Source organism: Erythrolamprus reginae, chromosome 2 (assembly GCF_031021105.1).
Source record: "Erythrolamprus reginae isolate rEryReg1 chromosome 2, rEryReg1.hap1, whole genome shotgun sequence".
Lineage (NCBI taxonomy): Eukaryota > Metazoa > Chordata > Lepidosauria > Squamata > Dipsadidae > Erythrolamprus > Erythrolamprus reginae.
Genome location: NC_091951.1, coordinates 170,020,192 through 170,035,067, shown reverse-complemented (window position 1 = coordinate 170,035,067; position 14,876 = coordinate 170,020,192). Strand labels below are relative to the sequence as shown.

General features: G+C 40.6%; 1 protein-coding gene across 12 annotated transcripts in view; it reads left to right on the top strand.

Moving 5' to 3' along the window:
• IKZF4 (IKAROS family zinc finger 4) overlaps positions 1-14,876 on the top strand; it is an 81,335-nt gene that overhangs the window by 46,428 nt on the left and 20,031 nt on the right. For 4 of the 12 annotated variants that reach the window (XM_070740386.1, XM_070740377.1, XM_070740380.1 and 1 more), the window contains 2 exons: positions 1,761-1,906; positions 10,296-10,400. Coding sequence is in view for 3 of the 12 variants with exons in the window: in XM_070740374.1 (XP_070596475.1) it covers positions 10,296-10,400 (105 nt within the window). In the remaining 9 variants the exon portion in view is untranslated. Of the gene's footprint in view, positions 1-1,760; positions 1,907-7,322; positions 7,517-10,295; positions 10,401-14,876 lie in introns of all 12 variants that reach the window. The other 8 variants (XM_070740374.1, XM_070740384.1, XM_070740376.1 and 5 more) reach the window with 3 other exon arrangements.

Sequence of the window (14,876 nt, the reverse complement as noted above, 5' to 3'; positions counted from 1 at the left end):
AATCCCCTATTAAAAAATCCTGTATTAAATATTAAAGCAGATTTCCACGTGTATCATAAGGATTTCCCTTCCTTCTTTCCTATTTAACCTTTCATGTGAGCCATCACTAAAACAACTCCAGGGGACTTCTAAGCTTCCAATGGGAATAATGAATGCTGGAGAGAATGGAAAATTCAGCCAATTCTATAAGGGGTGTAGAGAAGTTAGAGGATTATGTAAAATTACTTTTTCTGTTTCAAATTCTCCTAACTACTAATAATGAGAATTTAGAAAGTAAAGGCTTGTTCTGAAATAATTAAAGGTGAATTTGATTAAAATTGTACACACACATGTGTGTGTGTGTGTGTGTGTGTGTGTGTGTGTGTGTGAGAGAGAGAGAGAGAGAGAGAGAGAAATACTACTCACTCATTACAAAATCTCCAGAACTGCAAAGCCTACAACCTTGGCTTCTAGGTGCTTGCTAAGAAAGGGTTTTTTAAAAGGACTATCACATTTTTAGTATTTCTTATATAATATTATATTAACACGCTCTGATGTTAAGGAGTTAGACATTCTACTCCCCCTCCCCCCCTGAAAAGAACTCTGTTCCAACTGCTAGTTGCCTTATATTAACATGCTCTGATGTGACCCTTCGCTAAACTGAGTCTGGCCATGACCAGCATGTGATTCATCCAGCCTGCCCAGTCACATAGTTTTGTGGCAAAACACAGGTATCCAGCTACTAATTTCTAACAAAACATAGATAAAAAAAGGGTAGTAGTTATAATCTCAGAAATGTTCAATGTATCTTTCTCTTACACAAAGAAAATGATGGCTGTTGCATTTTTACATAACTAAAAAAATTAAAACATTTCTTTATTTTTAATATGTAAACTTTACATTTGCATAATACTTACTTGTCATCCTTTTTGGGAGGCGGAATTGGTCTTTTTAAAAGGATTGGTATAAAGAGAGAGAGAGAGAGAATTTATACACACACACACACACACACACACACACACACAATTTTTTTAAAAACCAAAAACTTTATTTCCAGAAAGTTGATAAATTCTCTGTAGAGGTAGCAAAAGGAAATACTGTACATCTTTTTATATACAGTAGATTTCAGTAGAATAATGGATTTTTCTTAAAACACATCCAGTAAAATTAAGACTGCTTTCAAGGTTCTTTTTAAAGGTGGAAGAATAACTTCTATAGGTATTTCAGACCAAAAGAATAGAATAATGCATTTTCTTTATTTTTTTACTCCACCTATTTTATATTTTCCCTTTTAATTTATAACAGGGAATATTCTGTATATGTATTTATTCAATCATTCTCATCATGCACTGCTAATTTGGCTACTGCTTTGTCCAAAACACAGGGATTTGTTTCAATCTCACTGGATTAGGTCTCAAGAGCTACCAATAGATTTTTCAAGTGAAACATTGAGAGACCTTATTTCAGTTTATAGTGTGCTAAAAACTCTCAGCTTTTAAAAGTGACACAATCTTCCCTATACTGTATTCATGACAAGGCAAGCAGATAACTGATCTTTTGTTTTCGTTGTTGTAGTTACCCTCAGTTAGTCCGGTCAGATTTAAAAAGCAAAACAAAACCTAAAGAATGCTACCCAGAAGCTGGTTTAGGAGACAGGAATAAAGCTTGGTGGGGAAGGAACCTTAGTCTCAGCCCAAAGAGACAGAGATTACAGCCGTATAGATTCCTGCTTTCACAGTGCTGCTTGACTGTAAAATGACGGCCGTTTCTCTCACTTCCAGGAATCTCTTCTTCCTGGAAGGTGAGTGGCTGAGTTCACCCTACTGCCGAGATGCAGCCACACACACTCACAGTCTGTATTCCACTGCTGTTTCCAAGGAGTTGGCTGTGATATCACTCCAGGGTATCTTCAGCAAGCTAGAATAATGTAAGTTAAACGGGGAGGGTGTCTGTCTGGAATAACTCCATGCTGCTTCTGTTTTTATTTACACTTGGCGCCATGGGGAGTGTTGGTAGAGGGTGTTTTTGATGCCATGCAAAACAGTGGAGGAAGCCAATCACTTTAAGCAGAGAGAAATTGATCTGTAGAATTCCTGATGTCTGTGCAATGAGAACAGTGACAGCTTGGAAATGCATCTGCAGGCTTTTGGATATGGATGAACAAGGAACAACAAAAAGAGCAAGATACGGCCAGTTTCTGTTTATCAAAGGAACTGCTAAGACTCAGTTAATGATTCCCACTTTTCTCTCCTCCTTTTCCCTCTCCTCTGTGAATCCTGTGGAGAGTTCGGACCATCATTCATAATGAATATTATGGCATGATGCAAAAAATACGTTGGTTCAAGTAATTTGATGGCATTAGGGAGAACAATTAGTTCAAATTCCAGGAAATGTATGCTGGCTATTTTGCAGAACATTATCACTAACTTCTAATTCAAAATACTGTTAGGAATATGTCACTATTTTTGGACATACACGTAGGTAGAAATGTCCCTCACATCCTTCTGTTTAATTCTTTGAGGAATCAAGTGTTTAGACAATGATTGAGAGATGATCATCTCAGTACGAAAGAATTGTAGGGAGAAGGAGACAAAATGTTTAAAACTTCATTAATACTTAGTTGTAGTAATATGAATTCTAGGTTCACCTATCTGATACTATATGTTTCCAGAAAATACTTGAATATGGTAAATAATGTGAGTGTTAAGAGTACAGATGCAGAAGTAATAACCTGTTTTTCTGTTTAAAGGTCTCACCACATTCTCCAGATTTCACCTAGTGTTCAAAATATTAATTTTCCTAGTTTCCTGGAAATGGGTACACTTAAGGGGTGCTGGAATGTGCAAAGGTTGTTGAGGAATTTGGTCTTCTTTGGAGTGCAATTTCTAGGTTACTTGATGGATTTTGCTGCCCTAGATGCTTAGCAAGCCACGAGCAGGGAGGTTGTCCATATTGTTATCTGTATATACATTTATATTACCATCCTTAGAAGTATGTTTAGAGGCCACCAGAATAAATGTAAAGCTTAAAGAAAGCATATTATTAATAGATAAGTGATACATTTAGTATTAAGATGCCTGTTGGTAAGGAAGGAATATTGTCTCACTCTGCTGTGAATTTAAAAAAACCATTAATATAGGCCCTTGTATGGAAGCTAGATTTGCAAGTGCAATAGTCTGTCTCTTGCTTAACTATGAACTGAGTTCACATACTATACAAAATAATGTACACTGGATGACTTTGGGTATGTCTCAACATAACCTCCCTCACATGGTAATTGCAGAAAAAATGGGAAGAGGGAGCTTTGTGTGCTGCCTTTAGCATCCCTACCAGAAGCAAAATCTAGCTTTAAGAGATAACTAAATACAAGAGGGCAAAATAATAAACAACACCAGAGTTCCTACTAGCATGCTGGTAAAGTACACTTTGGCTTAATGTGAGGTATGATCGCAGCCTTTGCTAGAACATTTCAGGCAGACTAAATATTTCACCACCAATAAACATTACAGTGCACACAGTCAAAAGAGTTACAATGGCATAGTTATGCTAGTATATTAATTTTTCAGATATAGTTGTTTGAGTTGGAAGAGCATTTATTTGATGCCTAATCTGCAGTTTGAAATCTAATTATGACAGTTTAGTCATTTTAATAATGTAGATTTTTACACCACAGTCTACATTTATAGTTTTTTCTAAATGCTGTCTGCTTTGCTTTCCAACATCTTATGTAAGAAGCATTTTTCTGTTGTAATCATCCTGATTTCTCTTTCTTTGCTTCTGATGCAATAAATCTAGTTTTCCCTAGATGTCAGTTTTCTGATTATTGTAACTTAAACCATAGCTTTATCCTAATCATTAGTAAACTGTTTTTAGTAATGATTAAATATAAAATTACTGCCTAGATTAGAATTGCATTAAGACATAGTCTGGAAACTCTGGTTTAAACAAACCACAATAATGTCTAAGTCACAGCATTTTAAATTGTGTCCCCTTTTCAAATTCCCTTTAAATGTGGCATGTCTACTTTTAGCAACTTTGTTCTATGTGAGTCAATTTGAGCATCATATTGCATTTTAGTAATTTAAATTTAATATTATCAGCCTGTGTCACCCCATTCCTTTTCCAATATATTGTTGGCTCTCAGAGAGGTTGCCATTTATACATTCTTAATCATATGTAGTTAAGGGAAAATAAGGTCAGGAATAATTTTTATCTTGCAAAATGCTTGGAAAGTTCAAGGTCACATAGTACATGGTATTTGTTTCTAAAAAGCCAGAACACTCTTGCTGAGTGAATGCCATTGCTCCAATAATACCAAATCTTTTAGATTAGGAAATTTTGGCAGCTAAAACTTGATGCTGCGAGAGACTGATAAGCTCTGAAATTCCATGAATACTGGAAGCTTGATCAAATTTGGCATGGCTTATAAATGAATGTAGGAGCAGGTTGGATAAAGAGTAATTTCCCCTTACATCAAAAGACAAGTCCAGGGTGGGTTGCTCTAGCCCCATAGGTCTATGGACTGGGTTAAGTTGTCTAAGGTTCTGCCTCCCTGATGAAGTAATCCTCAGTCGTTCAATTCATCCCTCAGCTCATGGCTCATGGAATCAGTGATCCGGCATTTGCATTTGGGCCATCCAAAGGGTACCACCAGAGCAGTAGTGTCAATTTTGTTTCCAGTGCCCAAATCCTTGGAGTGATGGTGGAGGGTTTCCAGTTTACTGGAGATTTAAGATGCACTCCCTCCATTCCATCATTGCTGAATCTGGGAGCTGGACTTCTTGACGTCTATAGATCTCATGGAAGCCTACCTTCATATCCCTATTTGTTCAAGTCACTGAGATTCTGCTACACTGAGCGCCATTATCAGTATGCTGCATTCCCTTTTGGACTGACCTGGGCTCGAGGACCTTTATCAAGGTCATGGCAATGCTGTAGCTTCTCTAACATCGATCCCTGTCAGGGTTCAGTGTTACCTAGACGAACTGCTGATCCAGGCTTTCTCCCAACCTTTCTAAATTCCATTTAGTTCCTACCACAAGACTTGCCCATCTAGGGGCTCTGATTGATATGGTTTCAGGTCAGTTTTTTCTTTCCCAGAAATGACAGGACAGCATTCAGGCCTTGATAGGCCAGTTGTTTACTGCCAACAAGCCTCCAGTTGGAAAGATGATTTTCTGCCTGGACTTCTCCAATGGCTATTGCTCCCTCATCAGTGGGCTGGTCGCAGCTCATTGCTCACCAGGATTCAAATCCCAACAGAGGTATTGTGGTCCTTCAAATGGTGGGCATCAGGAGCCATTGAGAAGGATTGCTATTTCCACAATCTGGTGAGACGTTAGTGGCTTTGAACACCAGTCTCTTCAGCTGGTGTTCACTTTATCTCCGACATCACCCAGGGCCGGTGGTCTCCATCAGAGCACCAGCACATCTACTGACTGGAGCTCAGGGTGGCCCAGTTGGCCCTCCGGTCCTTCCAAGAGGAGTTGCAGGGTCAGCATGTCTTCCTAAAGACAGACAATGTGACCATGAAAGCCCATATCAATCATCAGAGGAGACTTGTTCCTGACCACTCATGCAGGAGCTGGAAACTTGTGCAGGCAGGCAGGCGGAGGACCATCTGTTGTCGCTGAGAGCAGAGCACATTGCGAGGCCCTCCAATGGCACCACAGACTGCCTGAGCTGAGCCCAAGTGGACCAATACAAGTGGAGGCTGATGCCCCATCTGTTCAAGGAGCTGTCCCAGAGGTTCAGTCATCCTCTGGTGGACCTATTTGCCTTCCCAGACCTTGCCCACCTTCCCATTATTTTTGCCAGTTTCCATCCTCGGGGGCGCAGGGAGCGGATGTCCTTCAGTGTCCCTGGCCTAGGGGTCTCCTTTATGCCTTTACGCCCCTGCCCCTTATTCCATCCATGGTCCGCATGTTGCTTCAGGAACAAGCAGAGTTGCTGTTGGTGGCTCCCCACTGGCCCAGGCACCAGTGGCTTGCCGACCTGGTCGGTCTTTCCATTGTTCCGCCCTGGAAGATTCCTCAGGATCGAGTCTCCCTCAGCCAAAGTCTTGTTCACCATCTGGACCCCCAATGTTTTCAGCTAACTGTCTGGAAATTGAGTGGAATCTCCTAGTCCAGGAGTGGTTTTCCACCAATGTCATCCGGACAATGCAGGCGGCCAGGTGACGTTCCACCATGCAAATTTATGAGGTGACCTGGAGAATCTTTGTGTCTAGTGCGATGAGCGTGGATTGGACCCTCGGGGGTGGCGGTTGAGCATGTCCTAGACTTCCTGCAGGGTGATGGCGCTAAAGGCTTCCCCCCCAGCACACTGAAGTGGCAGGTTGCTATCTTGGCCTTGATTTGGGGCTCTGGGGATCATCCCAGGGTGGGCCTTTTTTTTACAGGGGGCTTCTAATCTTAGGCCCTCACCCATTCACTGCTATTCCACTTGGGATTTGTCCCTAGTGTTGCAGGCTCTCACCAAGCCTCCATATGAACCCTTGTGGGAGGCTTGCCTCCAACCTATATTGTGGAAGGTGGCATTCTTGGTGGCCATCACTTCTGGGAGGCACATCTCGGAACTGGTGGCATTGTTGATGCCAAGAACCTTTGCATCTTCCATGCAGACATGGTGGTTCTGTGGCTGGATCCTGTGTTCCTGCCCAAGATCAACTCCCTGTTCCTGCCCAAGGTCAACTCCTTATTCCATTGTGCTCAGGAGCTGATTTTACCTAACTTCTGTCCAGACTCACGCCACGAGTTGGAAGTCCAGTGGCATACCTTGGACGTGTGGAGGGCTCTTCACATCTACATCTGCAGAATCACTTCTCTCAGGAAGAGGCCTTGTTTGTGTCTTTTCACCCTTTGTCTCTTGGCCTCAAGATTTCGCCTTCCATGGAGGATAGATGGCTTCAGTCTTGCATCACTCAAGCATTTCAGTCGCAGTCTCTTCCCGTTCCTCAAGGTGTGATGGCACTCTTGACCAGGAGTATGACTACTATGGCTGCCTGGACTACACAGGCTACAGTTTAGGAGATTTTCTCAGCAGTGACATGGACGTCGGTTCCTCTCTTCATCTGTCACAGCTGCATAGACTCGTTTGCATCTTCTGATATGGCATTCAGCTGGCAGGTGCTGCAGCAGGTGCGTGAGGAGTTGATGGACTGGGATTAAGTATTTGCCCACCCTTCTAGACTCCTTACCTTTGGTATATCCCACTCTGGACTCTTCTTTTGATGTGAAGGAAAAGGGGTCTTGACCTTATCTGATACGCCCTTTTTCCAAGGATTGCCCTTAGGTCTGGTTTTGGCCAGCTGTCTAGGGGCTTTGGTGTTTGTGTTTCTGCAGGCTTCTCAGATTTGTCTGGCCATGGTTTGTGGTTTCTGCTGGGAGCTTGCGCTATTCACTTCAGACTTGTCAACTGAGGATGACATCATCAGGGAGGCGGATCCTCAGAAAATTCAACCCAGTCCATAGAGCTATGGGGCTAGAGTAACCCATCCTGGACTCTTCCTTCGATCCTTGGAAAAAGGGCTTATCAGGTAAGATCAACGCACCTTTTAACGTGCCTCCTTTGTTCCGGGATCAATAAGATTTTCTTATGAATCTCTGTTCTTCAAAATCTCTTAACTAGTTTGATTGAGAAGTACAGCTACAGCAAGGCTTGAACGGCAATTAATAATGCATAAGTATCCTAAAGATCATTCCTAAACTGAAATATTATTATAGAGACCTAAATTGGTAACAGTTGGATACCATCTCACAAAAACAGAGAAAGAAAAAGTCTCTTGGTTTGTAAGCATTTATAAATACATATTGAGACAGATAAGCATCCACCATTATGAGTCCAATGGAGAGTAAACATATTTAAGGCATTTTAAGTAGTACATTAGGATAACTTTTGAATAAAAATGGAGATGCTTTTAAAAAAATGATGTATAGGTAATCCTTGACTTACAGCCATTTATTTTGTGACCATTCAAAATTACAACGCCACTGAAAATTGTCCCCATCCTAATACTTAGAATCACTGCACCATCTTCACAGTCATGTGATCAAATTTTGGGCACCTTGCAACCAGCATGTATTTACAACAGTTGTAGTATCCCAGGGTCATAGGATCACCTTTTTCAATCTTCCTAATCAAGCAAAGTCAGTAAGGGAAGCCAATTTTTTTTTAATGGCCATATGGTTCACTTAACAAATGCAGTTATTCATTTAGCCATGACAAAATGGTCATAAAAATGGGAGTGACTTTTTAACAACTGCCTTGCCGAACAAAAAGAAATTCTGGTCTCAGTAAGTCTAGGACTTCTTGCATTAAGCTTTTTAAGATATCAGAGGTAGGCCTATAAGAAGAGGATACCTAAAACAATTAGAGCATAACTATAGATTCTCATGAGTATGTGTGAGCAAGAAATACATGATCTATATAAACATTTTGTGACAAATTCAAAATGATATTATACTGGCAGTAAATTACAAACAGGCACAGCTAGGCAAGTATTAAGAGGGTGTGTTCATTGTAATTTTTTATTTTTAAATACAAGCACTTATACATAATGTAATGAAGATATGTAACTGTGAAGAAACTAAAAGTTCATTAAATAAATATAGTATCTCTACTGAGAATTTTTCTTTTTATTGTATTAGGTTAAACAAGAAAAATGACAGCAAGTCAAAAGTATTCTGATAAACAGATGAAATAATGTTTCAAATTCATTTTCATGCATAGTTTTGGAATGTTGATACATATACAATGTCATTTTTTCAGATTTCCAAATGAGCAGAATATTGACATGAAAATAACAATAGCAATAAAATGTAGGCTTATATACCAATTCATAGTGCTTTACAGCCCTCTCTAGGTGGTTTATAGAATCATCATATTGGCCCCAACAATCTGGGTCATCATTTTACCGACCTCGGAAGGATGGAAGGCTGAGTCAACCTTGAGCCTGGTGAGATTCAAACTGCCAAATTGCAGTCAGCCAGCAGTTGTCAGAAGTAGCCTGCAGTACTGCATTCTAACCACTGCGCCACCACAGCCCTTAATGAAAATGAGAAGAAATAAATCCACCCACTAAAAAAGTGAAGATATTTGATGTAGGTGCACCTTGAGATAAACTAGCCTGGCATCATAGATTAGGTTCTCTAAAAAGCCAAATTGTCTAATGTTTTAAACATACTAAGAACCTAGCAATATATAATTGTATGCATATGAATACACAAAGTCTCATTATACATTTGAAAGCTCATATCAAAACTGAAGACGGACTGTCTAATCATTGGTATGATATATAGATCTTTAAAAGAATCCCAACTGCTGTTTCATATTTAGTTTACAAGCATTCAGGTACTCTAGAACAGTGGTCCCCAACGTTTTTTCCACCAGGGACCAGTTTCAGCAAGGCAATTTTTCTATGGCCCAGTGGGGGCGGAAAGGGGTGTGGTTGGGGGCGGGATTAAGCATGGGGGTGCTGGTCCTTCCCGCGCCTCTTTCCCGCCATCGCCCTGTGGCCGGCAGAACCTGCCTCCCAAACCCTCTTGCCCGGCGGCAGATGAAGCGCTGGAGGGAGGGGGTCAGGCCGGCCCTCCTGCCTCCCCCCCCCAGCCAAAAACGCAAAGGCGTGCCACGGCAGAAGCCAAAAGAGGCTTGAGCCTCCCGGTCCTTCCCGCCCCTCTGTCCCGTCCATCGCCCTGTGGCCGGCAGAACCTGCCTCCCGAGGCCTCTTTCCCAGTGGGAGATGAAGCACTGGAGGGGAGGGGAGGGGGCAGCGGCAGGAGGACTGGCAGCTGCTGACTCCACGGACCGGTGCAACATGCCCCGCGGCCCGGTACTGGTCCGCGGCCCGGTGGTTGGGGACCCCTGCTCTAGAAGAACCATATTATTTTGAAAACATTCAATAGCTCCCAAGATTCCAAACATCTTTGTGAATTCTCAGTCTAATAAACATGAGCATTATAGTTTTCATATATTTATGTGGCTTTATCAATATCTGGTATGTCCTAAACATTTATCAATTGTGGATCAGCAATAAGTGATGATTCTCTAAATGTCCAAATTAAATTGTATGAAAAAACAGTATGTGTTGTTTTGATTCTGATAAGCTTGAATTTTGCTTCCTATATTATTTACTAGGAGCAACAATAGATATTTTTTCTTTTGTAGGTTGCAAAGATTATATCCTCTTCAATTACATAAGGAAAGCCATTTTTTCCCTCTTGGTCATGGAGAAAATGTATTTATTTGTTAAGATATCATTGCAACAAATTTTCCATATTTACCTCTGTTCCTTTCTTCTTTTTTCCTTGCTAAAGGTAGTGGAGATTCCTCTTTGGAAAAGGAGTTTACCTCCATAATTGTGGGGCCCACAGTGAGCACACCAGACAGCCAACACTCCTCCCCAAGCAGGTCCCTTAGTGGTGAGTACACAATTTTCTGATTCTAGTCAATTGATTATGGTCAGAGCAGAGACTTTAGTATATCTAAGGCAATAATTGTTTTCCCTTTAATGTTATCTAAAAAGGCCTAGATGATGACCATCAATTTAAAAATATGTCTGGCATTTATTTTTTATTAAGGGGAAAAAACAATGGAGAAATAGCAGAGTGGGACTCTCTGGATGTTTTGCAGAAAAAATAGTAGGTTTATGACATACTGGTCTGAAAAATTGAATCATTCCACAATCTGTGTTCTTATGGTCAATCACCAGCAATTCGTAAAGGTAGGAGGTAAAATTTTGAGAGTTAGATTTATATAGTACGCATTGGATTTTGCCTTTATGTCTATAGTAAATATATTTTCCTGCTAAAATAGCACCTGACATTTGTGAAAATGGCCAAACCTTGCTTGCATATGCCTATAGATGTTTCTCTTAGTCAGAATGTACATTAAATATATAGAAAAGTATTTATCTTAAATTAGCTTGTTTCTATTATTCTGCCTGATGATTATTCCTTGTGTTAAGTATTTTTATCATTTTTAATTTGAAGAATTTATATAAGTGCCAATACTGAATTGGAAGTACTGCAACAGAACTCATTTCTAGCAATTTAGACCCAGTTCAGAATTTCTTGTAATGCATTCAGGCTCTTGAAGCCTAGTAGTTTTAGCTAGTGATTCCATTACTTGTGCAGTGAAACATAAAAAGAATTCTGCCTATGTTTTGCCAAGACCCCCAAAGATATCTTCCCTTTCTCAGCGAGAAGCTGGCTGGTGATGTCGCATCTAATTTGTTTTGATTCATTGTTGGATAAGCCAACAAACTCATGTCCCAATGGAGTAGAAGTATTGCATAGCCTATTTTGCCAGGTTGACCAAATATTAATATTCTTCTGCAAGGAAGATTGAAGAACAATAGCTAAGTTATCCAGGAGGAGGGAAATGCATCCAAGGAGACTGGAAAAAACATCCAGATTCAACCAGCAATAATGTATCTGAGCAGTTCTTGCCCCAGTGAGCAACTTTGTACTTCATAATTGTGTGGATCTCCAGGCTGCTGTTTTTGATAAATGAAGTCCTTTTTCCTGTTAAGTTCCCACTCATCTTCCTATTCTGATATAAGTACCAGCTTCCAACTGGGTTTTTTTGTGGGTTTTTTGGCAATATGGGAGACTTGTTTAAATGATTTCCTATGACACACAAAAACATCCAGTTATTTTTTTGTTGATGAAGACACAGTTTTTAGAGCTGGAGATCCTAGGCCAGTGATGGTCAACCTTTTTTTTCTTGGGTACCGAAAGAGCCATGCGCGAGTGACCACACCCATAATTCAACGCCTGAGGAGGGTAAAAACAACTTTCCCCTGCTCCCACAGAGGCCCCCTGGAGGCCGGAAATGGCCTGTTTCCCAACTTCTGGTGGGCCCAGTAGGCTCGTGTTTTGCCTTCTCAGGCTTCAAAGGCTTTCCTGGAGCCAGGAGAGGGTAAAAATGACCTCCCCTATCCCCCCAGAGGCTTTCTGGAAGACAGAAAAGCCCTCCCAGAGCCTCTTTGTGAGCCAAAAATCAGCTGGCCGGCACACACATGCCCGTTGGAGCTGAGTTAGGGCAACAGCTCGCATGCCAGCAGATATGGCTCCATATGCCACCTGTGGCACCATGCCATAGGTTCACCATCACTGTCCTAGGCCAGGGGTAGGCAAAGTTGGCTCTTCTATGACTTGTGGACTTCAACTCCCAGAATTCCCGAGCCAATCATGTTAGTTCAGGAATTCTGGGAGTTGAAGTCCACATGTCATAGAAGAGCCAACTTTGCCTTTCCCTGGCCTAGGCTGATACAATGCCTGATCTATATTGGCTCATTGCTCTAAGCAGAAGCTGAACTTGACTTGCAAAGGATTTTAACTGCATTATTACACACACACACACTTGTGGGGTGAGAGAGAAAAGGAGGGAGGGTGAGGGAAGGAAGAAGGGTAAGAACAAAGTCTCCCAACAATATTATTTTTTGGAACCAACAAAAACTCCTCAGTAGCCAAAATGGATGGCATACTAGCAATACCGAAGCCCTGCTCAACATTTTAGTTGTGTACCACCCAGTTATAAGCCATATTTATAAAGAGATTTCTTACACAGCTCTGCTATTGACTATGTCCGTACACGTACAGGGGAGCAATAAAGTCTGTTGAGTTCCCTATTGAGTTCCCTATTACTATATGCGGATATGTTCGCCATTGGTCTGTCTCTTTGTAGATAGAAGATTGTCACTTTGGAAATCCATTAAATCCCATTATATTAAATCTTATTGATTCCCAGTTTTTCCTCAGCACAAAATTGGTCTGTGTGGCACTAAAAGACAGAATTGATTCTCCTTCAGTTTCCTTCAAATGTGCTGAACTGCAACCTCCATAATCCCCAATCAACATGATCAGTGGGTCAGCTTATTGTAGGTATTGCCCTCCAGGAAACTAACTAGCTATGATCTGAATCACTGTTGATTCCTTCTCATCATGCCACATAAAATAATCTATATTTGTCCAATTCTTTTATAAGTATTTTAAAGGAGTGCAAAATGTAGAGACTTAGGTTTATTGGACATAAAGGCCTAGTTTCTATGTGCAGCCTTTTAATTAATGCCAAGATATTCTGAGTACAGAGACAAGTTGTATAAGTAGGCTGCTCTCATTGACTATAAGTACTACCTGTGTATGCCCATCAATGCACTTGTGCCTTTTTTTTTTCTTCAGTTCACATGATGAACTACAACAGGAGCTGGGGGGAAGATGTGCTGGCAGTGACCTACATTCCTAACTGTTCTAATGCTCTGCGGAATGCCACAAATCAAGTAGCTTTTAGAAAAATACATCATAATTAGATGGTAATAGCTATCTTTATTTTAGAGGCTATCTCACAGTGCCTATGGATTTTCCAATAACATATAAGAGTAAAAACACTATCTTTTGAATCAAACTAGGCATAGCTGCAGCAGTAGTACGCTCACATGTCTGAATGAAGTCAACTATTTCCTATCTGAATAGAAAAATAACTAAACCCTTTTCTTCTTATTGTGCTAAGTGCAATTGTTCCAGGCTTTTGTTTTCGGCCTCATACAAGACCTTGTTCAAAAGACCTTGAGCCGCAGCAAGGCAGTAAGGAGAGGTTTATATAGCATCCTTTTTTATTATTATAGGAAGCTTTACCTTCATTTTTAAGTGAATAGGTCAGATATATCAGATTGCATTTTCACACAGATGGAGAAAAAGTTCTTGTCTGAAACCCTATTGAGCTACTGCATCTCAGCATTGGCAGTATTGAACATTATGGACCTTTGATCTAACAATTTAAGACTTTTTACAATCCTAAACAAGCTTCCCCATTGCATCTAGTGTGGTCCTTGTTTTTGCTACCTTCCACTGTCACAGAATTCTGTGTAGAATAGAATGCACAGATCAGAAGAAGATGTGAATATTAGATTTCATATTTACAAAAGAATAACTCTGAAATGGAATGATGAAACAATTATATATCATAAAGTAGAGGCAGGAAATCCTAGCTTTTCACAGTGCAATTTGGGAAGCTGTACTGTGATATACTCCCCAGCCAAAATGCCTTTTGATTCCTAAGGTGCATAGTCCCACCTGATGTAACAGATTACTTCAATCTGTCCCCATTAGAAAGGCATCTATCTTCAATGTCTCAGAATGGAGCTCTCCCCTTCCTGGTTACCAGTGATCCTGTCCACATTGCTATTTGGCTGGTAGGAAAAATTGTGTAGACCTTTAAGGATCTCTGAGGACCATTGTATGTTTCTTAGCTTATAGATTTTGTGCCTAAAACTTTCTTTTTCTGTTCTAAGAACATTCCAGCATTGTAGCTACATATCCACTTTCTTTAATTCATGAAAGGCGAAAAATAGTTGTATGTAGACGATACCTGTGAAATGCTTCACATTCATTTAACAGTTAATCAAATATGCAACAAATTCCAGAATCCTTTATTAAGAGATAGTGTCTGTCTGGTTTTCCTGCTTTTAAATATACTGTATATCTTATCTCTTGAAAGCATTCCTTGGATTTCATTTGATGAATAAGAGTATAAGCACAGCCATGGTTTTACTTAGCGATTGCTTTGTTTAGTAATCAAGTTGATGGTCCCAATTGTGGTTTCTAAATAATACTTTCTATAATACTCTTAATAGCCAAAGCAGCAAGCACTTTTCTGGCACCAAAAATAAATAACCTCATTATGGCATCAGATTTTCTACATATACAGTGATCCCTCGATTATCGCGAGGGTTCCGTTCCAAGACCCCTCGCGATAATCGATTTTTTGCGATGTAGGGTTGCGGAAGTAAAAACACCATCTGCGCATGCGCGCCCTTTTTCATGGCCGCGCATGCGCAGATGGTGGAGTTTGCGTGGGCGGCGGGGAAGACCCAGGGAAGGTTCCTTCGGCCGCCC